Source organism: Elephas maximus, chromosome 2, assembly GCF_024166365.1.
Source record: "Elephas maximus indicus isolate mEleMax1 chromosome 2, mEleMax1 primary haplotype, whole genome shotgun sequence".
In the NCBI taxonomy this organism is placed as follows: domain Eukaryota; kingdom Metazoa; phylum Chordata; class Mammalia; order Proboscidea; family Elephantidae; genus Elephas; species Elephas maximus.
The window spans coordinates 150967918-150992208 of NC_064820.1; the positions used below are offsets into that span (position 1 = coordinate 150967918).

At 38.1% G+C, this 24291-nt stretch overlaps 1 protein-coding gene across 5 annotated transcripts in view; it reads left to right on the forward strand.

Moving 5' to 3' along the window:
* PKD2L2 (polycystin 2 like 2, transient receptor potential cation channel) overlaps positions 1-24291 on the forward strand; it is a 55238-nt gene that overhangs the window by 24515 nt on the left and 6432 nt on the right. For 4 of the 5 annotated variants that reach the window (XM_049873719.1, XM_049873717.1, XM_049873716.1 and 1 more), the window contains exons 9-12: positions 6824-6944; positions 7938-8039; positions 9434-9498; positions 10498-10552. In XM_049873719.1, the coding sequence (XP_049729676.1) occupies positions 6824-6944; positions 7938-8039; positions 9434-9498; positions 10498-10552 (343 nt within the window). The remainder of the gene's footprint in view (positions 1-6823; positions 6945-7937; positions 8040-9433; positions 9499-10497; positions 10553-24291) is intronic. The other variant, XM_049873721.1, reaches the window with a different exon arrangement.

Here is a 24291-nt window from a genome sequence, read left to right on the forward strand (position 1 = left end):
TCATGAGTCTTCCTTCAATCCTGATGTCGAGTTTGTCTTCATATAGTCCAGTTTCTCGGATTATTTGCTCAGCATACAGACTGAATAAGCATGATGAAAGGATACAACCTTGACGCACACCTTTCCTGACTTTAATCACACTCTATCCCCTTGTTCTGTTCAAATAACTGCCTCTTAAACTAAGTACAGGTTCCTCATGAGCACAATTAAGTGTTCTGGAATTCCCATTCTTTGCCATGTTATCCATAATTTGTCATGGTTCATAGTCAAAAGCCTTTGCATAGTCAATAAAACACAGATAAACATCTTTCTGGTTTTCTCTGCCTTGAGCCAGGATCCACCTGACATCACCAGTAATATCCCTTGTTCTACGTCCTCTTCTGAACCAGCTTGAATTTCGGGCAGCTCCCTGTTGATGTACTGCTGCAGCTGCTTTTGAATGATCTTCAGCAAAGTTTTACTTGTGTGTGATATTAATAATATTGTTTGACAATTTCCCTATTTTGTTGGATAACTTTTCTTTGGAATGGGTGAAAATATGGGTCTCTTCCAGTTGGTTGGCTAGGTAGCTATCTTCCAAATTTCTTGGCATAGATGAGTGAACACTTACAGTGCTGTATCCATTGTTGAAACATCTCAATCGATATTCCATCAATTCCTGGACCCCTGTTTTTCACCAATGCTTTCAGTGTAGCTTGGACCTCTTCCCTTAGTACCATTGGTTCTTGATCATATACTACTTCCTGACATGGCTGACTGTCGACCAATTTTTTTTGGTTCACTGACTCTGTGTTGTCCTTCCATCTTCTTTTGATGCTTCCTGCCTTGTTTAGTATTTTCCCTGTAGAGTCCCTCAATACTGCAACTTGAGGCTTGTATTTTTTCTTCAGCTCTTTCAGTTTGAGAAATGCCTAGCGTGCTCTTCCCTTTTGGTTTTCTATCTCCAGGTCTTTGCACATTTCATTTTAATACTTTCCTTTGTCTTCTCAAGCCGCCCTTTGAAATCTTTTCAACTCTTCATCATTTCTTCCATTTGCTTTAGCTGCCCAACGTTAAAGAGCAAGTTTTAGAGTCTTCTCTGACATCCATTTTGGTCTTTCTTTCCCGTCTTTTTAGTGACCTCTTGCTTTCTTCATGTATGATGTCCTTGATGTCATTCCACAACTCATCTGGTCTTTGGTCTTACTGTTCAATGCATCAAATCTATTCTTGAGATGGTGTGTTAGTTATCTAGTGCTGCTATAACAGAAATACCACAAGTGGGTGGCTTTAACAAAGAGAAGTTTATTCTCTCACAGTCCAGTAAGCTAGAAGTCTGAATTTAGGGCACCAGCTCCTGAGGAAATCTTTCTCTGTCACCTCTGGAGGAAGGTCCTCATCATCAGTCTTCCTTTGGTCTGGGAGCATCTCGGCACAGGAACCTCAGGTCCAAAGGATGTACTCTACTCTTGGCACTACTTTCTTGGTGGTATGAGGTCCCCATGTCTCTGCTCACTTCTCCCTTTTATATCTTAAAAGAGATTGGCTTTACGACACTATCTAATCTTGTAGACCTCATCAATATAATTGCCACTAATCTATCTTATTATATCATAGTGATAGGATTTACAACACATAGGGAAATCACGTCAGATGATAAAATGGTAGACAGTCCTACAATACTGGTAATCATGACCTAGCCAAGTTGACAGATATTTTGGGGAGACACAATTCAACCCATGACAGATGGTTTCTAAATTCAGGTGAGATATACTCAAGGTCATACTTTGGTTCTTGTGGACTTGTTCTAATTTTCTTCAAGTTCAACTTGAACTTGCATAGGAGCAAGTGATGATCTTTTCCACAGTTAGCCTCTGGCCTTGTTCTGACTGATATTGAGCTTTTCCATTGTCTCTTTCCATAGATGTAGTCGATTTGATTCCTGTGTATTCCATCTGGCAAAGTCCACGTGTATTCTCGCTGTTGATGTTGTTGAAAAAAGGTATTTGCAATGAAAAAGTCTTTGGTCTCCCAAAGTTCTATCATGCAATCTCCAGCAATATTTCTATCACCAAAGCCATGTTTTCAAACTACCAATTCTTGTTTCCAACTTTTGCATTCCAATCACCAGTAATTATCAGTGCATCTTGATTGCATGTTTGATCAATTTCAGACCTAGAATTTGGTAAAAAATCTTCAGTTTCTTCATCTTTGGCGTTAGTGGTTTGTGTGTAAGTTTGAATAATAGTCATATTAACTGGTCTTCCTTGTAGGCATATGGATATTTTCCTATCACTGACAGTGTTGTGTTTCAGGATACATCTTGAAATGTTCTTTTTAGCAATGAATGTGACACCATTCGTCTTCAACTTGTTATTCCCAGCATAGTAAACCATGTGATTGATTCAAAATGGCCAATACCAGTATATTTCAGCTCACTAAATGCCTAGGATATCCATGTTTATGCATTCCATCTCATCAATGATTTCCAATTTTCCTATATTCATACTTCTTACAGTCCACGTTCTGATTATTAATGGATGTTTGCAGGTTTTTCTTCTCATTTTTAGTCGTGCCACATTGGCAAATGAAGGTCCTGAAAGCTTGACTCTGTTCATGTCATTATGTCGACTCAACATTAAGGAGGCAGCTCTTCCCCAGTCATCTTTTGAGTGTCTTCCAACCCGAGGGGCTCATCTTTTGGCTCTGTATCAGACAATGTTCTGCTGCTATTCATAAAGTTTTCACTGGCTAATTTTTTTTCAGAAGTAGACTGCCAGATTCTACTTCCTAGTCTGTCTTAGTCTGAAAGCTCAGCTGAAACCTGTCCACCAAGGGTAACCCTGCTGGTATTTCAATGCCAGTAGCATAACTTCCAGTATCATAGCAACATCCAAGCCCCCATAGTATGACAAACTGACAGACATGTGGGGGTGGTAAAATAGAGGGTCAGTTAAAAGGAGGAAGATCCTCAACAAGATGGATTGACACAGTGGCTACAACAATGGGCTCAAGCATAACAATGATCATGAGAATGGTGCAGGACCAGGCAGTGTTTCATTCTGTTGTACATAGGGTCAGTTTGAGTCAGAACCAACTCGACAGCACCTAACAACAACAATGGAAATTTGCAGTGCACTTTAACGTATCTTTTTTATAGAAACCCTGCAATAAATGAACTGTTCAACTTCAGTTCAAAATTCCCCAAACTTATTTGTCAATGAACATTTTACTTGATTTTTAGGAAACTTTGGTCTAAGGAAATGTCTTAGGTCACTCCTCTTTTTTACATCCAAACCCATAAAAACCCATTGCTACCAAATCAATTCTGACTCATAGTGACCCTGTAGGGCAGAGTAGAACTGACCCATAGGTTTTCCAAGGGGTGGGTGGTACATTCGGAATGCTGACCTTTTGTTTAGCAGCCAAGCTCTTAACCATTGTGCCATCAGGGCTCCCATTTTACATCCACATGTAAATAATTTAATCAAAGTGCTGGTTGTATAAAATTTAGAACATTTTTATAACATAACCCTTCACTGGAACAGCAGTAGAAAGGAGTGGACTAGGAACCACAAAGATCTGTATCTACTTTCAGCTCTAGCATCAGCTGCTTAGCTTTTCTAGACCTTGGTTTTCTTATCTGTAAATTGAAGGAGCTGGACTAAATCAACCCCAGATGCCCCTTCCAACTTTAAATGATTATAGTTTGAGAAATCTAATGAGTTCATCCAGAAGTGTGTAATAGATGCAATTCCAGTATCTTCTTGGTCCTTTCCTAGGATCTTAATTCTTTAAAGTGTGATTTAATAATAAAACTTTTCGTAGACTTGAGCACTGGATATAAATGTAATAATTTACAGATCCGTGGAAACTTGTTCTACTTGGGCAGTGGGAAGGAAAGGAAGATATAAGGCAACAGAATAAACAGGTAGAGAATTTTGGAATGGATTAATGAGAGGACCTCTGCTTTTAGTAATAGTGTCCTAGATCATTCAGACCAACCTTCTCTTGAAGACAATTTAAAAAACTAGATGAAATATATGTAACACTGAAGAATGAACAAGAAAGTGAATAACAACTGGGTAAAAGTCAAAAGGCAAGAACCCAGAGAGATAAGTCCAGTACCCAAAGCTACTTTTACCCCAAGGGCATTTTTGCTGATCTAGAAGAAATAGCTGAGAAACTGTTTTTTGGCCACCTCTCAGGGAGAATGACACATAAGGCAAAGCCCAGCACCTGCCCAAGGTGTGTGTGTTTGTGGAGGGAGTGGAGAGGGTGTCTGATAACCTCTCCACATGTAAAACAGTGACTCTGATGTGCTACAGCCTCAAGTTAAAGGTGAATCTTTCACAGTGACTTGAAGCCTGGGTTCAATGGCCTAAAGTGTCCAGGGAACCTCAAGTCTTGAACTCAGATTAAGATGGTGCCAGGCTGGAATGTTGCATACACCTGGTTGACACAAACAAAACATTTCTGGAGGAAGGTATATTCATTCTAGGCCTCAAATTATTTCTACAAGTAATTTTTCAAATATAATGTATTGCTTGCAGTCAAAGATAATCTAGTACATAAAGAGGAAAAAAATCACAGGCAAGAACCAGCATATACAACAGACATGAGAAACAGACTAATACTGGAATAACCTGACAATAATTACTGTATATAGAGAAATAAAGCACAAGTCAGAAAATATCTTCAGAGAACAGGAAACTATAAAAAGTGACATCTTTGAAAAAGAATCAAATAGAATTCTGGGCTGAAAATTATAGTAACTGGGATTAAAAACCCAGTGAACAGGTGTAACAACATGTAAGTCACAGACGAAGAGAGAATAAGTGAAGTGGAAGATAAGTCAGAAGAAATTATCGAAATTGTGGCATGGAGAGACAAAATGTTGGGGAAAGGTATAAGACAAAGGATAGAATGAGAAAGCCTAATATTAACCTGAGTTACAGAAGATGACAGAGTGGTACAGAACAGAAGTAATACTTGGAGAATGCTTAGAAATAGTGGCCATCCAGGCGATGCACCCAAGAGAAAAACTGAGAAGTCATATTAACCACAAATAGCACATTATCATCAGACAGATTTATTTTAATAAGGGAGAGCTCTAGAAAGTTAGCAGGGGTTTCAAGACGTTACAAAACAGCAATTTCATTTGATGTAACTTTTTATGTTGAAGGGTCATAGTGCTCCTTTTAGTTTGCAGTTTAAAAAAAAAAAAGTTCGGATAAATTTAGCTCCAGTCAGGAAAAGAAAGGGGGGACAATCCCATTTACATTATATTTGGAATCTCCAGTCCCTATGTGATTGTAACATTCAGTAAACTGCTTATGTTTTTGTCATTCTCGTTATTATTTACAGAGGAGAGGTAGCTGGACACTTTCCTGATGGAAAGGGGCTAAATAGAAGCATAAATTAATAATTTCTGGAGAGGAGAAAACGATGAGAAAGCAATGCCTTTAACCTACCTTTTCTTTTATAAACACAACTCAAGGATAAAAGATCATGTTAGTAACAAAACAGAATCTCTTTTTTTCTGTGCCAGAGAGGAGAAATTATTTGCTTTGTGTTGAAACTTCTTGTCTCTTTCCAATTCACCTTTTCTCTATCTTTTGTAGAAGAGCATTAAAACCAGTACTGAAGGCAGGATAAGTACTTTTGTTTAATTATGATTTAGTCAGATATCAGGTAGGTTCCAGGGATGAAATTCCAGACAGCTCTGAGTCCTAGAACCAAATAGTCTATTTCCCTGAATACTTTCTTCATTGTAGATAGCCTATGGCCCCTTTATGATTGACGAAAGCAACAGGAGGACAAGAAACCTTCTTCTTTTTTTTGACTGACTGACTGATCAACCATGCTGAGTATCAGCATATTATTACAAATTCCTTCCCAGGTTCCCCTTAAAGAACTCACACACATAACTTATACCTGATATTCCTGATGTGTCTGGTAATGCCACTGCAAATTAATGATGAGAAAAGCGAGATTTCCTACCTCTCCTGCTGCTACATACACTAAATAATACAAGGACGTTAATGTAATTTCTTAGTTTTCTATCTGTAAAACTAGAAAAATAAAGATTTGCAATATTTTAAATGCCATTTCACATCAAAACAAAGCTTTTACAGTTATTGATGAGAATAAATTTCAAAACTATGTTTGTGGGATCATTGCCACCACTTATTTGAGACTAGTTAGTGACAAATTGTTAGTGCCCTGATTTTAGCAGAAGTTAAGAGATGGTTAAAACAAAAATTAAAAACTTCATTGACATTAAAAAGTTTAGGACTCCTGTGTCTAGTACAGTTGAAAAACAGTTGCTGGGCCAAGACAAAGTATTCTGAATCTTAGAAGGGTTCAAGAATGAAACAAGGAGGCCACTGCCAAGACCAGCTAGTAAACAGGTACCTCAAGATTCAAATGTTGTTGGTGAACATAGGGTTCATACTGGTTAAGTAAATTGAAGCCCATAATATCCTGGACTACCTGTTCAGCTACAAAGTACCTCAAGTCTTGCCTTTAGGGCAATTTTCTATATCCAACCCTGGTGGGGTAGTGGTTAAGAGCTAGAGCTACTAACCAAAAGGCTGGCAGTTCAAATCCACCAGGTGCTCACTGGAAACTCTACAGGGCAGTTCTACTCTGTCCTATAGGGTCGCTGAGTTGAAACTGACTTGAGGGCAACAGGTTTTATACTAACATAACTAAAGCCAGAGAACATAACTAGCAAGATAACTTTCTTAGAGACTTTCCATCAGTTGCCAGGTATGATATGAAGAGGTACGATATGAAGAGATATAATTTTTTCTAATGCTTTTCTTTCCGCCCATCAAAGATTTGCACAATTTCGAATTGTTCTTGGAGATTTTAATTTTGCTGGTATTCAGCAGGCCAATCGGATCTTGGGACCTATTTATTTCATCACTTTCATCTTTTTTGTGTTCTTTGTCCTGCTGGTAAGAATGACCATATGTGCATCCTTTAATCATTTTGCTTACACTTTTTAGAATAAAAAATGAAATTACTCATTGAGAAGAAATCGTAATACCACTACTTAGCTATAAGAATACTTCAAATTAGAGTGGCATGGATTCCTACTAATTCAGGTTCTCTAGTCTAGTGTCTAATGTTTTCAAGCTGTCCAATGGACAATGTGATCACAGTAGTTCCCATCTGGGTATTTATTTGGTGTGCCAGGAATGTGCTAAATCCTTTACACATGTAACTTGAGCATCCCAGGTCTCTCCAGGCTATAGGTATAAGTAGGTCATTAATATTCTGCCCATATTGCAATCACTTTTGGCTCTTAAAGGGTGAAAGTGCACGCTTTTATGATTTCTAGGAACCCTCAGGATGGGTATCTCACATGTGCTCAGGACAAGTCTATTTGGTGCCTACTTAAGGCACTGCTACTGTCCTTCATGAAAACATTTTTTGTCATGCACAGCAGTTATCCCCTGGAGGAGGCCCAGAGCCCTCAGAGTAACAAAGCTGGGCTACAGGGAAAAGTGGACTGCCTACCCTCTCCACCCTCCACAATTTTGTTTGTGTTTTCTGGACATTAGTAGTCATAGGAGCCATAGTATGAATGCAAAATATACGGCTTTCTAGAACTAAAAGAAACAGCCCTGTGAACACGTGATTACATTATCCTAAGTTCTTTTCTGATGTATAATATTGATAAATTAATGTATATATATTAGTAACCAGCTCGTCATATATACTACTTTATTTATATTCTGCTTTTCTCATTTATCACAAACATATTTGCCATATCCATCCACACACTACACATTTTCTATTTTATAAAATGGTAGTCTGTATTGTCATTTCCCTGTTATTAAGCATATGAGTTACTTTTAAAAGTAATTTTACAAATCCCAGCACTTGTCAAAGTCACAGTTAAACTAAATTTTTATTGGAATAATTATTTGAATATTTTTCCCCAGAACATGTTCTTGGCAATAATTAATGATACCTATTCTGAAGTGAAGGCTGATTACTCAATAGGCAGAAGGCCAGATTTTGAACTTGGTAAAATGATTAAAGAGGTAAGTCAAGCTTTTCTCAATTGGAATTGTAAGAGAATTTTTGTTCAATTTACATCACTGTAGTTTGAGTAACACTTAAACCCCAAATGATATTTTTTCCAGTGTTCCTCATATTTTCATTATTTCACTACTAGGGAAGTGAGATATGCTCTCTGGCTTTCAAAATGTACTCAAAATTATTTGAGTTCAATATATCAATCAGTAATTGAGCTATTTACTAAGTGCAAAGCAACATTTTAGGTGTTATTAAAAAAACAAACTCGTTACTCCAAAAGCTTTCAATTTAGATGCTGGTAAGCTTCTACAACAATATAAACTCAGAGCTCAGTGTGCCTCTTCTTTCTTAGATTCCTGCTAATGGCAACACTATTCTGTTAAACACCTCTGGCTCAAAAACATTAGGAAGACTTTTTTCCTTAGTTTGTTCCTTACATAGTTCCTTGTTTAGTTTGTTATGAAGGCTTGTGTGTAAAGTGTATCACATTTGTGGAATCCAAGGCAACTTTGAGCTCTCACTGCTAGATTATTACCTAGCCTTCTGTGTAGTTAACATCTTAAACTGCTCTAGCTTGCTCCCCATGCCAGTTCAACTCTGATCACATCACTTCCTCAAAAATCTTTAGTTTCCCTGGGCCTGTCAAAATAAGTTCAAATTGTTTAAGTCTCACAGTCCCAACCTATCTTTATTGACTATCATTTAACTATATATAGTATTTCTCCCTTCTCTGGCTCCATTTACAACACTATATATCCCAGCTGCTCATGCCATTCCCTGCTCCCTGGAATATTCCCACAGCTCTCTCCTCTCTTGCTGACATCCTAGTCTCTTTGACAAGAGTGGACTCTGTCCTGTCTTCCTCTGGACACCTACCTCACTCTGAGTTGTAGCAGAGTCATGCATGTGCCTGTCTCATCTCTTCCTCCGTCTTGCCCATTTCTGTATACTCCATGACTCTGCAAATAGCACTTCACATAGAAAAAGTTCTAGTAGCTGAGGCTTTAGATGGGCTTTAAGAACTTTGTCCAAGAACTTATCTGTAAAAGGAAACTATTAGGATGTTCCTCAATGAGTATTTTTTTTAAATCATTTATCTCATGATTATGTTGGCTACATGCTTTAAAAGTGTTAACATCTTTAATGTAGTAAATGTTAAGAAATGCTTTTTAAATATTTTTACTTTTTTAAAACTCAAGTGTGATGCCCCCAAGAGAACCGCTATTCCTTTTTCACCAGCAGGCAGAAACAATAACCAGAAAAACCATAGCAGCTTGCTTTCACATTTCCTTAGGGTAGCAGTCCCTACAGGCAAGCATTCCATATTTCCTTTATCTTGATCAAAAACTAACACTACAGGATATATTTCTGATGAATTTTCCAACTATTTTTATTACAGAGTTACAAAAATGCTCTTGAGAAACTTAAACTGAAGAAAGACCAAAAGGATAAAGACAAGGAAAAGTAAGATGATTTTTCTTAAATTTTTAACTTACCACATTAAAGTTCTATATTATACAACAATAAACACCATGGAGTGAGGTTTTGAGTATAAAGCCACCACCATCCAATGTCATAGATTGGTGATTCTAAATATGTTGTCAATATATCCAGTGCTTCCTACTTTCTGAGGGTGTCATGAAACTCTAAGCTAATTTTAAATTATTAATATGCTAATTTAAAATTGTTAACATAATGCATGCCATGCTACTTAGAAATAGTTTTAAGAGAAAGCTGGAGGGAGACTATCACAAAGTAACCCATTGCTGTTGAGTTGATTCTGACTCATAGTGACCCTATAGGACAGGGCAGAACTGCCCCATAGATAGGGTTTCCAAGAAGCAGCTGGTGGATTCCAAGTGCCAACCTTTTGGTTAGGGGCCAAGCTCTTAACCACTGCACCACCAGGGCTCCATCACAAAGTAAACCCGCTGCTGTCAAGTCGATTCCGACTCATAGTGATCCAATAAGACAGAGTAGAACTGCCCCATAGCGTTTCCAAGGAGCACCTGGTGGATTCAAACTGTTGATCTTTGGTTAGCACCCATAGCTCTCAACCACTATACCACCAGGGTTTCCATCACAAAGTACCTCTAAAAAGGTAGGAAGCACTTTAGTCTACATTAGTGCATTTATTTAACTATGAAAATAAAAATATTTTTACAGATTATGTTGTTGTTGTTAGGTGTCATCAGAGTCAGTTCTGGCTGGATATACATATTTATTGAATCATTCAGTGTCAAAATGCTTCCGAAACCCAGACCTCTGGCAGTGGGATATAAAATAAATACTACCTACAGGTGATACTCTGGAGAACCTATTAATGGTCACATTTTCCAAATAATTAGCATTTATTATCAGAAATGCAATACATATCCTTACTACAGATCTGATTGTATTCTGTGGTGGTTTTCCCTTTTTACTGTCATATGCCTCTGAATTTTTATTTTATATTCTCAATAGGAAAAGAAGCAGAGATCTGGTTGAACAAGCCAGAAGAGAAGGCTTTGATGAAAACGTAAGATTTTTATTTTTTCATAAACACAAGTGGTGGCTTTAATATTAGTATGCTTATAAAAAAAAGTCCTGATTAACAATTGAAAACATTTCCTTTTTTCAGAGCATAGTGGCCCCCACACCCAGATAAATTTCCCATATCTAGATTCTTTCTTGTTGAGGACAAACTACTTGGATTCCAGATGCTCTCTCTCCAATTGGTACTCCATAAAAACGGCGTGGGGGCAATGTCTGACCTCCTCCAATCCCACAAACGGGAAGGAGAACCAAGATCAACAGCACAAGTCTGATTCCCCTGGAGGCCAGACAAGCCTCCTCTCTCTGCCATCTTTACCAATTCTGACACCAACTGTCTGTCCCTCACACAGTGCACTCTACTTCTCTGCTGGGTTCGATAATTCATTGCAATGGCCACAGGAACTTAAAGACCATACTCACAATTATGGGGTTTATTATAAGGGAAGTAACAGTTGCAATTCAGGCTCTGGAACATTCAGGATACAGTTCTTTCATCAGGACAGCCTCTCCCCAGCTGGGCTCACAAGCTTCTGCCCAGAGGCACTCAGCTTTCTCTCTCCATGGGCAGGGAAGACCACCACACTGTCTCCTGCTGCCAGGTCTCTGCTGTAGGGTCTCTCCTGCTGGTCTCTCCTTCCTTGGCGGTGGGCTTCTCCTTCCTGCTCTGGAACTGGCTCTCTTTTAAGGCAAAACTGACCAATCCCCTTGGTAGACCTTATTATCCTATCACACAATCACTGGGTGGGAGTTACAAGACCATGGCTAGAAAGGCCACACGCAATAGCGATCGCCCCGCATACTCTCAACCAGATATCCTGGTCCTATAGGTGTACACTCCCTGTGGAGTTATCACACTAGGTTATAGTGAGTATACTCTATTGAGATGATCATAAAATTTTTGTCTTGTAACCCACTGTCATGAATTACTTTAATGTCTTTATTTTTTGTAATTTAAAAATTGTGACATATATATTGAACAAATGATTTAAAAACATTTACGTAGAGTTTAAAAAATAATTACAAGGTAAACACCACATACCACTACCACCCAAACACAAAAGTAGAACACTGCTCTACTCCTGGCCAGAAAGAGGCCAAGCAGGGTTGGGAGAATGGAGAAAGCAAGCAAGAAAATACATTAGAGCAAAGTTTCTCATTGCCAAATAAGGGAGTCATAAAAATGGAAAGGTTGAAGGTTAAAATGAACCTTGTGGTGTTGAACTAGAATTGGAGGTGTCAGTCATGGTTTTTAAGGCAGACAGGTAGGTAGGGCGGGAGGTAGATAGATGAGGTAGGTAGTTAAGTAGGGAGACAGGCAGGTTGGAAGGCAGGTAGACAGAAAATTAATAAATACGTGTATGTGTTTGTATATATGTATGTATGTGTATGTACGTACTATGTGTGTGTGCGTGTGTGTGTATACATATGTATATAGTTTTTGTTTCCTAGCCCTGTCTACTGAGAGGGAGGAGCCTTGGTGGCATACTTGTTAAGTGCTCGGCAGCTAACCTAAAGGTTGGAGGTTCAAACCTTTCAGCCACTCCATGAGACAAATACGTGGCAGTGAGCTTCCATAAAGATGTACAGCCTTGGAAACCCTATGGGGGAGTTCTACCCTGTCCTATAGGGTCGCTATGAGTCAGAATCAACTCAACCACAGTGGGTTTAGTTAATGCCAGCTCTTGGCTTCCAAATACATCTCCATCTCTCCATCTCTCAGGGAAACCAGAGCTTCTTGGAGATATGGCTAATTCCAGGGCTGGAAAGTACAAGATGATCCTGGAATATCTTGTTGAGACAGAAGTGCTCAAAGAATGATGGAAATCTGTTAAAAAAAAAAAAAAAAAAAAAAGAGCTAACATGAAGGGGCTCCTACTGGCCAAATCTGGAAATATTTAAGCACCACAATAATGATAGTAACAGATTATAATAAACTGAATAAAATAGGAATCTATGAGTCCATACTGATCTCAACATGTAAAGGAATAAATTAAAAGTCTTATGAGGACATGGAGGAACCTGGAAGGCATTATGCTGAGTAAAATTAGTCAGATGCAAAAGGACAAATACTGTATAAGACCACTATTATAAGATCTTGAGAAATAGTATAAACTGAGAACACATACTTTTGTGGTTACGAGGGGAGGAGGGAGGGAGGGTGGGAGAGGGTTATTTACTGATTAGTTAGTAGATAAGAACTACTTTAGGTGAAGGGAAGGACAATACTCAATACACGGAAAGTCAGCTCAACTGGACTGGACCAAAAGCAAAGAAGTTTCCAGGTTAAACTGAATGCTTCGAAGATCAGCGGAGCAAGGGCGGGGGTTTGGGGACTATGGCTTAAGGGGACTTCTAAGTCAATTGGCAAAATAATTCTATTATGAAAACATTCTGCACCCCACTTTGAAGTGTGGCATCTGGGGTCTTAAATGCTAACAAGCGGCCATCTAAGATGCACCAATTGGTCTCAACCCACCTGGATCAAAGGAGAATGAAGAACACCAAGGTCACATGATAACTATGAGCCCAAGAGACAGAAAGGGCCACATGAACCAGAGACTTACATCATCCTGAGACCTGAAGAACTAGATGGTGCCCGGCCACAACTGATGACTGCCCTGACAGGGAACACAACAGAGAACCCCTGAGGGAGCAGGAGAACAGTGGGATGCAGACCCCAAATTCTCATAAAAAGACCAGACGTAATGGTCTGACTCAGACTAGAAGAATCCCAGCGGTCATGGTCCCCAAACCTTCTGTTGGCCCAGGACAGGAACCATTCCCGAAGACAACTCATCAGACATGGAAGGGACTGGACAATGGGTTGGAGAGAGATGCTGATGAAGAGTGAGCTACTTGTATCAGGTGGACACTTGAGACTGTGTTGGTATCTCCTGTCTGGAGGGGAGATGGGAGGGTAGAGAGGGTTAGAAACTGGCAAAACCGGCATGAAAGGAAAGACTGGAAGGAGGGAGCAGGCTCACCCATTAGGGGGAGAGTAAGCGGGAGAATGGAGTAAGGTGTATATAAGCTTATATGTGACAGACTGACTTGATTTGTAAACTTTCACTTAAAGCACAATAAAAAGTATTAAAAAAAAAAAAAAGGCTTATGAGGAATGGGATGTTTACATACCTCTCCACAAAATACTTATTAACTACAAAAAGGAAAGCAGTAACTTCAAGGTGAAAAAGTCTGACACATATCACCTTAATCAAATACTCAAAGTGGCCATCATCACTACTGGGACAAACTGAAATCACATCTCACCTGATAGGATGCTGTGAGAACACAGTTTCCCTTCTGTGACTTTCCTGCCAAAGATGAATAACCTCAATCTAATCATGACAAAGCATCACACAAAACTAACTTAAGGGACATTCTACAAAATTCTGGCCTGTATTCTTCCAAAGTGTCAAAATCATGAAAATCAAAGTAAAACTGACAAATATTCCAGACTGGATGAGACTAAAATGACATTACAAGTAAATACGATGCATAATCCTGGACTGGATCTTTTTCCTATAAGGACATTATTGGCACAGCTAATAAACCTGAATGGGGGACTGAGGATTAGATGGTAATAATCTATCAATGTTAATTTTCTGATTTTGAGATAAAGAGGAAGAGATTACAAGCTAATCCTGTACTGTGATCATTTATAGGATATGCATACAGACGTAATGGGGGATGATGAGGCATGCCTGTTGGCAAAACTTGTTGCCATCAAGTTGATTCTGACTCATAGCAACCCTACAGGATGGAGTAGAACTGCCCCCATTGGATTTCCAAGGCTGTAAATCTTTACAGAAGCAGACTGCACACCTTTCTCCCTCGGAGCAGCCAGAGGGTTTGAACCACTGATCTTTCAATTAGCAGCTGGGTGCTTTAAACACTGTACCACTAGGGCCCCTCTCATGTTGGCAACTTACTCTGAAATGCTTCAGGGGAAAAAGCAGTATTTGTATTATTATTGTAACCTTTCTGTAATTTTGAGATTCTTAAAACAAGGCAAAACAAAACCCCCCAAAAATCTCAACTATAATCTTTCCTGAAATAAAAGATGTGAACTGAAAAGACACATTGGATACCTGGGCGAAATTACCTAGAACGGTCAACAAGAGACCAATCCAGGTAAAATTTGGATTCACTTAGAAGGAAAAGAAAATAAAGTTAGCATGACAACATTCAACACCATTAATTGATAGAAGAACATCCATAAGATATTCAAGGGAAAAAATAAAATAAACCAAGGATTTTTATATCGAGCCAAGCTGTGCTTCAAATATAAAGCCTACAGTTTTGAGCATGCAAGAAATCAGGGAATACTGTTGCCATAAATTCTCCTGAAGACTGTACTACACAATGACCTTCAGTCAACAAAGAGTTGACTAGAGAAACTTAGTAAAAAGGAAGAAGAGGGAGAGAAGGAATAAATAAGAAAAAGCTGATTTATATATAGCTGAAAGTTAAGAATGCCATCTAGAGTTCATAAACCAAGAAGTAACTTCAGCATATTTAAGAATACAATGGTAAATAAGAAAGATATTGTTTTATTGATTTTAAAACATTTTTTTTTTTGCATGTTAACATCTCTGAAATTAGAATGTGTCATATCAGTTGATAGTTCAACTGGCAGCATTTTTATCCTAAGTGATACATAAAATAATGATGTGTCTTACAACAGACAGTCTAAATATAATGAAATATGGTAATGTTATTAAATATAATTGGGTGGTAGAGGAGAAGGAGGTAAGGAGGAAGAGATTACAAGCTAATTTTATTGTTGATCACAGTAGGGAACCAAAGCAAGAAAGGCAGGACTAAGGGCATATAAAAAGATACACTAAGAAAGGCAAAACAAAAACAAAGCCCCAAACCTGTTGCTTTTAAGTTGATTCCAATTCACGGCAACCCCACGTATTACAGAGTGGAACTGCTCCATAGGGTTTTCTTGGCTGTAATCCATTCTAACAAAAATACATTCCTAAACAGCAAAAGTAACAAAACAAGAGAACAGAAAACAGACCACACGGTAAGAGACTTAAAACAGAATAAAACAATATGACATGGCTGAAAGCAGACATATGTCATATCAATAAATGTAAACGAGCTTAGCTTGCTTAAAAAAATATTTTCAGACTGAATCACAAAGCAAAAACCCAATTCTATGCTGTATGCTAAAATACATACCTAAAACAAAATGATTCAGAAAAGTTAAATATAAAAGCATGGGCAAAAGTACAATAGCAAAACAAAAAGATCAGAGACATAGTTTCAATATAACAGAATATTAGGCAAAAATCTCTAAATGAGACAAAGGGCACTTTATAGTTTAAGTTATTAATATCTATGTACCAAATAATATGGCATCAATGTTCATAAAGTAAAAACTACTGGATTTTAAAAGGAGAAATATATAGGAACACACCAAAAATCAAGAAAAATAAAAGGATTAAAAAGTATAATGAATAATATCTTAAAATTATGTATTAAACTCAGTACTCTCAGAAGATACACTTTCTTTTCAAAAGCTCATTCATAAAAATTGACTATATATTGGGCCACAAAGAAAATCTCAACAAATTCCAAAAGTTAATGTAGAAAACATTCTCTGAAAACAACATAATAAGAAATGTTAATAACAAAATTAGAGAACAAAAGGATTCTCTGACCAAGAAATTTTAACTAATAACAACTCTTGAATCCAAGGAGAAACACAAAATTGTAGAACTCCTAGAAAACAAAATAACAAAAACACTAAATAACAGAATCTATGGGATAAAGCCAAAGAATACTCAAAGGAAAATTAATAACCTTAAATTTACCAATAAAAATCAAAGAATGAGGCATCCAATGTCACAAATTTATGTATTCTTCAATGAGAAACTAATTTGCTCTGTAAACTTTCACCAAAAGCACCAAAAAAAAAAAAACCAAAGAATGAAAATAAATTTTAGCACATGACTCAAAAAGTTACAAAAGAACAATAGTAGAAAACAAATATGGAATTTAATAAAGATAAAGGCAGATATAATGAGTTACAAACAAAAAAAAATACAGTATAAATGAATCAAGAGGCTGGTTCTTTGAAAAAGATCAATGAAAAGAAAATACTAGCTAACTAGTGGAATAAAGCGGAGAAACCATAAATACACAAAGTAAGAAATTACAATGGGGAAAATAATCAAGAAACAGACACCTCTGCATAGCTTTATGCAAATAACATTTGAAAATCAATGAAATGGATAATTTTTCTATGAAAATAAAATTATTAAAACTGAACCCAGGTACAGTCACCATGTTAAACAGTTTTGTGGTTTCTCAAAAAGCTGAACACAGAACTACCAAATGACCCAGCAATACCTATCCTAGTTACATACCCAGGAGAAGTGAAGGCAGGAACACAAACAGAATCCTGTCACCAATGTTCACTGTAGCAGTATTCACAATAGCCAAAAGGTGGAAACAAATGTCCATCAACAGATGAATGAATAAACAAAGTGTGGTATATACACACAATGCAATACTACTCAGCCATAAAGAAAAATGAAGTCCTAATGCATGCCACAACATGGATGAACCTTGACAACATCACGCTGAGCGCAGTCAGTCGCAAAAGGACAAGTATTCTATGCTCTCTTATATGAAATAAGCAAATATATAGAAGTCAAAAATTACTAGTGGTTACCAGGGGTGGGAGGGAAGAGGAAAAGGGCAAGCTTTTGCTTAGCGAGTGTTGAGTTTATGTTAATGGTGGTGGAATGATTTGGAAAAAAAACAAGAATGGTTGCATAACTTGAAGAATGTAATCAATATTACTGAATTGTACATGGGGAAATTGTTGGGATGGTGTGTTTTATGTATATTATCACCACACACACACACACACACACACAAAACTGAACCCAGAAGATATAAAAAGCTTAAACAAAGCTATTCTGAAGAAGAAATAAAATCATCAAGACCTACCTCCAAAATGAATTGGGCCCAGATGGTTTCACAAGGATAATTTTACCACATCTTATAAGAGTAAATAATTTTAAGCTATTTAAGCTATTCCAGAGCAAAAAGAAAATGGGAAACTTCCAAATTATTTGTATAAAGTGGGTATGCATTGATTCTAAAAGACTGTACCAAAAAAAATACAAAACAAATTTCACTTATAAATCTTGATGTAAAAATTCTAAGTAAAATATTAATAAATTTTCTTTTCTTTTTTTTAACATGGTCAGATAGGGTTTATTCTCAGAATGAAAAGATGGTTCAAAATTGAGAGGTTAATTAACATAATTCATTGTATCAATAAATCCAAGGAGGAAAAGTTTCATCTTCTACAGACGCTGGATATTTGATAAGATTCAACACACGCTCTTGAAGGGGAAAACAAAACAAAACAGGAATCAATGGTCGCTTCCTTGATATGATAAAAACATTTTCTCACCTCCTCAGCTAGCATCTTACTTAACAGAAAACACTGGACATGTCAGGGACAAGACTAGGATGTATTGGAGGTATCAGCCAAAGCAATTAGGTAAGAGAAATAAATTAGAGGTAAAAGAATTAAAAAGGAAAAGGTAAAACTACCTCTATTTGAGAAATGATTCCCTTTTTCTAAGCATACAATGAACTGAAGAATTACTACAAAAAGAGAATTCAGTGAAGTAGTAGGAAAAAATTTACATAAATATGCAAACATCAACCAGTTTGTTAAAAATTATGACTATAATAGCAACAAAGTAGAAAATCCCCATAAATTAGCAAAACTGTTCAAAACTAAGAAAAGGTAAAATATTCCTTAAAGACACAAAACTACATTTGACCAAATGAAAAGACATACTACATCTATCAGTCAGGGCCTAGTTGAGAAAACAGAAACCACATTACATGTTTCAAGCAGAGAGAATTTACCACAAGGAATTGGTTACACAGGTGTTAGGAAACAGAAAAGGCAAAAAGAGAACCCTGGGAAACTCATAAATAATAACTCTAAGAAGTGGCTACCACTCTCAGGGATAAGGTTATAAAAGGTGGAGTTATCAGAAACTAGAATCTTGGAGAAGGGGCTTGTGGAGCTTTTGCTCAGTCCTCTGTAGCTGCCTCATACTTCTGAGAGAATGTGATGAGTCTGGTCTAGGTATGCCAAACGCAGCTGTACGCTGCACGTTGGAGCCAACCATTGTCGTTTGAGATAACTAATGCTGATAGAAATCTTAAAACAAGACTTTCTCCTTTACCCCCAATACTGGCAGAATCTAACAGAAATCCAGCTGGCAAAGGAATCTGGACAATGTGGTTTGCAAAGCCTGACACTCAGCATCATACCAAAAAAACCAAACTCTGCAATTAAGTGGATTCTGACTCATGGCGAACTTATAGGAGAGGACAGAACTGCCCCACAGGGTTTCCAAACAGCGCCTAGTGGATTCCAACTGCCGACCTTTTGATTAGCAGCCATAGCTCTTAACTACTACACCACCAGGGTTTCCAAAACTCACTGCCATTGTGTTGATTTGGTCTGAACAGAGTATAAAAAGATAAATTTTTAGAGACATTAGGTAAATAGGCTGCCCAATTAATCTTTTTGGCTATTTAGCACACATTTGAGTGTCCATAAAATATTTCAAACTTCCACCTAATAAGATGAAACTATTCTTTATACAAATAAAGGAACTCTTATCCTATCCCCAAAAAGGGAGAAGCAAAGTCTCAATAGTATCTATCTCTGGGTGATGTTCATACTTCTAGTTGAATCACAATTCCTTAAGATTATTTTGTAATTTAATGCCTAAACTTCAAAGTTCATCACCACCACCATTCCTTAGACAAAATGAGAATGAAGGAATAATACAAATATGCACAGCTGTTAGGCTTTGTTTCTATAATAGGCTGTTGTTGTTAGGTGCTGCTGAGTGGGTTCCAACCCATAGTGACCCTATGCACAACAGAATGAAAACACTGCCCGGTCCTGCGCCATCCTTACAATTGTTGCTATGCTTGAGCCCATTGTTGCAGCCACTGTGTCAGTCCATCTGATTGAGGGTCTTCCTCTTTTCCGCTGACCCTCTTTGCCAAGCATGATGTCCTTCTCCAGAGAACTGATCCCTCCTGATAACATGTCCAAAGTATGTGAGACATAGTCTCGCCATCCTTGCTTCTAAGGAGCATTCTGGTTGTAGTTCTTCCAAGACAGATTTGCTCATTCTTTTGGCAGTCCACAGTATATTCAATATTCTTCACCAACATCCCATTTCAAAGGCATCAATTCTTCTTCTGTCTTCCTTATTCATTGTTCAGCTTTCACATGGATATGAGGCAACTGAAAACACCATGGCTTGAGTCAGATGCACCTTAGTCTTCAAGGTGACATCTTTGCTTTTCAACACTTTAAAGAGGTCTTTTGCAGCCGATTTGCCTAATGCAATTTGTTTTTTGATTTCTTGACTGCTGCTTCCACAGGTGTTGATTGTGGATCCAAGTAAAACAAAATTCTTGATAACTTCAATCTTTTCTCCATTCATTATGATGTTGCTTATTGGTCCAGTTGTGAGGATTTTTGTTTTCTTTGAGGTGTAATCCATGCTAAAGGCTGTGGTCTTTGATCTTCATCAGTAAGTGCTTCAAGTCCTCTTCACTTTCAGCAAACAAGGTTGTGTCATCTGCATAATGAAAGTTGTTAATGAGTCTTCCTCCAATCCTGATGCCCTGTTCTTCATATAGTCCAGCTTCTCAGAATATTTGCTCAGCATACAGATTGAATAGGTGTGGTGGAAGGATCCAACCCTGATGCACACCTTTCCTGACTTTAAACCATCAGACTAGTTGATATTTATAACTTCCTTCTTCTACCCATTCCACATCATTCCCTTTCCCCACAGCCAAGATCTCGACTGGCTGCTTTTGGGTTACCTGAACCTTCATTAACCCAAAAGCAACCAGCTGAGGTCTTGGCTGTGGGAAAAGGGGGTGATGTGGAATGGGTAGAAGAGGAAGTTCTTCATTGGAACTAATGAACCTTCACTCGTTCAAAATCTGAATCCTCAGTGGTCCTGCCTTTAACAGGATATTACGGTTTCCCATTAATTTTTGGACATGGAACTATTAGAGGCACACCAGAGAATCTTCTGAGTTCCAAATATGGTCCTCCCTGGTCCCATTTTGTAGCAGCAATCCAATTTCCCCTCGGTAATTGGGATCAATCACCCCAATCAGTTGAGTAATGATTACAAGCTAATTTTAAATTTATATGCTATCCTAGAATAGCCACATGTTCTCTTACCTCATGCAATATCACTTGACCACTGATGCTTAGCAGTACCTCGATTGTAAAACTCACATAGGCTTTTTTTTTTAACCACCATCCACCTTCAACAGGCCAAGCTCCTGTCTTAGACTGCACATCAGGCATTCTTTCCCCACTGGTTCAGTAGCATGAAGAATCCCCAATAGCCAAGTGGTAGCCTCAAATTTCCATGACACATCTGTCAGTTTGTTGTACTGCGGTGGCTTGCGCGTTGCTGTGATGCTGAAAGCTATGCCTCTAGTATTTCACATACCAGGAGGGTCACCCATGGTAGACAGGTTTCAGTGGAGTTTCTAGACTAAGACAACAAACAAGAATCTGGCGATCTACGTCAAAGAAAATTGGCCAGTGGAAACCTTAAGGATAGCAGCAGAACATTATCTGATATAATGCTGCAAGATGAGCCCCTCAGGTTGGAAGGCACTCAAAATTGGACTGGGGAAGAGCTGCCTCCTCAAAATAGAGTCGACCTTAATGACATTGATGGAGTAAAGCTTTTGGGACCTTCATTTGCTGACGTGGCATGACTCAAAATGAGAAGAAACACCCGCAAAAGCCCATTAGTAATCGGAACGTGGAATGTACGAAGCATGAATCAAGGAAAATTAAAAGTTGTCAAAAATGAAATGGAACACTTAAAGATCGATATCCTAGGTAGGCATTAGTGAGCTGAAATGTAGTGGTATTGGCATTTTGACTGGGATAATCATATGGTCTACTACGCCAGGAATGACAAATTGAAGAGGAATGGCATCGCATTTATTGTCAAAAAGAACATTTCAAGATCTATCCTGAAGTACAACACTGTCGGTGACAGGACAATGTCTATACACTACAAAGAAAACCAGTTAATATGGCTATTAAATTTAGGCACCAACCACTAATGCCCAAGATGAAGAAACTAAAGATTTTTACCAACTTCTGCAGTCTGTGATTGATCAAACATGTAATCAAGATACATTGATAGTTACTGGTGATTGGAATGTAAAAGTTGGGGTCATGGACTGAATTGTCTCCCCCATAAATATCTGTAAATTTAGCTGGGCCATGAGTTCCAGTATTGTGTGATCGTCCACCATTTTATGTGATTTCCGTGTGTTGTAAATCCTATCACTATGGCCAAATAAGATGGATTAGTGACAGTTATATTGATGAGATATACAAGATTAGACTGTGTCTTAAGCCAATCTCTTTGAGATATAAAAGAGAGAAGCCAACAGAGAGACAGGGGAACCACATACCACTAAGAAAGCAGCACCAGGAGCAGAGCACAACCTTTGGACTTGAGGTTCCTGAGCTAAGATGCTCCCAGACCAAGGTAAGACTGATGCCTCCGACCTTCCTTCAAAGCCGACAGAGACAGAAAGCCTACCCCTGGAGCTGGCACCCTGAATTCAGACTTCTAACCTACTGAACTGTTAGAGAATAAACTTCTCTTTGTTAAAGCCATCCACTTGTGGTATTTGTTACAGCAGCACAAGATGACTAGGACAGTTGGAAACACAGAAGGATCAGTAACTGGAAAATATGGCCTTAGAGATAGAAACAATCCTGGAGATCACATGATAGAGTTTTGCAAGATCAACAACTTATTCATCGGAAATACCTTCTTTCAACAACATAAACGGCAACTACACATGTGGACCTCACAGGATGGAATACACACGAATCAAACTGACTACATCTGCAGAAAGAGATGATGAAAAAGCTCAATATTATCAGAATAAGGCCAGGGGCTGACTGTGGAACAGACCATCAATTGCTCATATGCAAGTTTGAGTTGAAACTGAGCCAAAATACAACCTTGAGTATATCCCACCCAAACTTAGAGACCACTTTAAGAATAGATTTGATGCATTGAACACTAATGCCCGAAGACCAGATGAGTTGTGGGATGACACCAAGGACATCATACATGAAGCAAGCAAGAGGTCATTGAAAAGACAGGAAAGAAAAGACCACATTGGATGTCAGAAGATCCTGTGAAACTTGCTCTTCAACATAAAGTAGCAAAAGGAAAGGGAGAAATGATGAAGTACAAGAGCTGAACAGAAGGTTTCAAAGGGCAGCTCAAGAAGACAAAGTATTATAATGAAATGTGCAAAGACCTGGAGTTAGAAAACATTCAGCATTTCTCAAGCTGAAAGAAATGAAGGAAAAATTCAAGCCTTCAGTTGCAATGTTAAAGGAGTCTATGGGCAAAAAAAAGGCATGACACAGGAAGCATCAAAAATGGAAGGAATATACAGTTACTGTACCAGAAAGAATTGGCTGATGTTCAACCATTTCAAGAGGTAGTATATGATCAAGAACCAATTATTCTGAAGGAAGAAGTCCAAGTTGCACTGAAGGCACTGGCAAAAAACAAGGCACAAGGAATTGACAGCATACCATATAAGATGCTTCAACAAACAGAGGCAATGCCAGAAGTGCTCACTTGTCTATGCCAAGAAACGTGGAAGACAGCTACTTGGTCAACTGACTGGAAGAGATCCATATTCATGCCCATTCCAAAGAAAGGTGATCCAACAGAATGTGGAGATTATTGAACAATATCACATGCAAGAAAAATTTTGCTGAAGATAATTCAAAAACTTTTGCAGCAGAACACTGGCAGGGAACTGCCAGAAATTCAAGTCAGATTCAGAAGAGGATGTGGAACGAGGGATATCACTGCTGATATCAGATGGACCTTGGCTGACAGCAGACAATACTAGAAAGATGTTTACCTGTGTTTTATTGACTACATAAAGGCAATCAACTCCATTGATCATAATAAATTACAGGTAACACTGCAAAGAACGGGAATTCCAGAACACTTAATTGTGCTTATGCAGACCAAGAAGCAGTTGTTCTAACAGAACAAAGGGATACTGAGTGGTTTAAAATCAGAAAAGGTGTACACCAGGTCATATTCTTTCACCATACCTATTCAATCTGTATGCTGAACAAATAATCCAAGAAGCTGGACTATGTTAAGAAGAACACAGTATCAGGATTGGTGGAAGACTCATTAACAACTTGTAATATGCAGATGGCACAACCTTGCTTGCTCAAAGTCAAGAGGACTTGAAGCACTTACCGATGAAGATCAAAGACTACCGCCTTCAATATGGATTATACCTCAACATAAAGAAAACAAAAATCCTCACAACTGGACCAATAAGCAACATCATGATAAATGGAGAAAACACTGGAGTTGTCAAGGATTTCCTTCTACTTGGATCCACAATCAATGCCTGTGGAAGCAGCAGTCAAGAAATCAAACGTCACATTGCATTGGGCAAATCTGCTGCTGCTGCAAAAAAAAAATCCATTAAAGTGTTAAAAAGCAAAGATGTCACTTTGAGGACTAAGGTGTACCTGACCCAAGCCATCGTATTTTCAATTGCCTCATATGCATGTGAAAGCTGAACAAT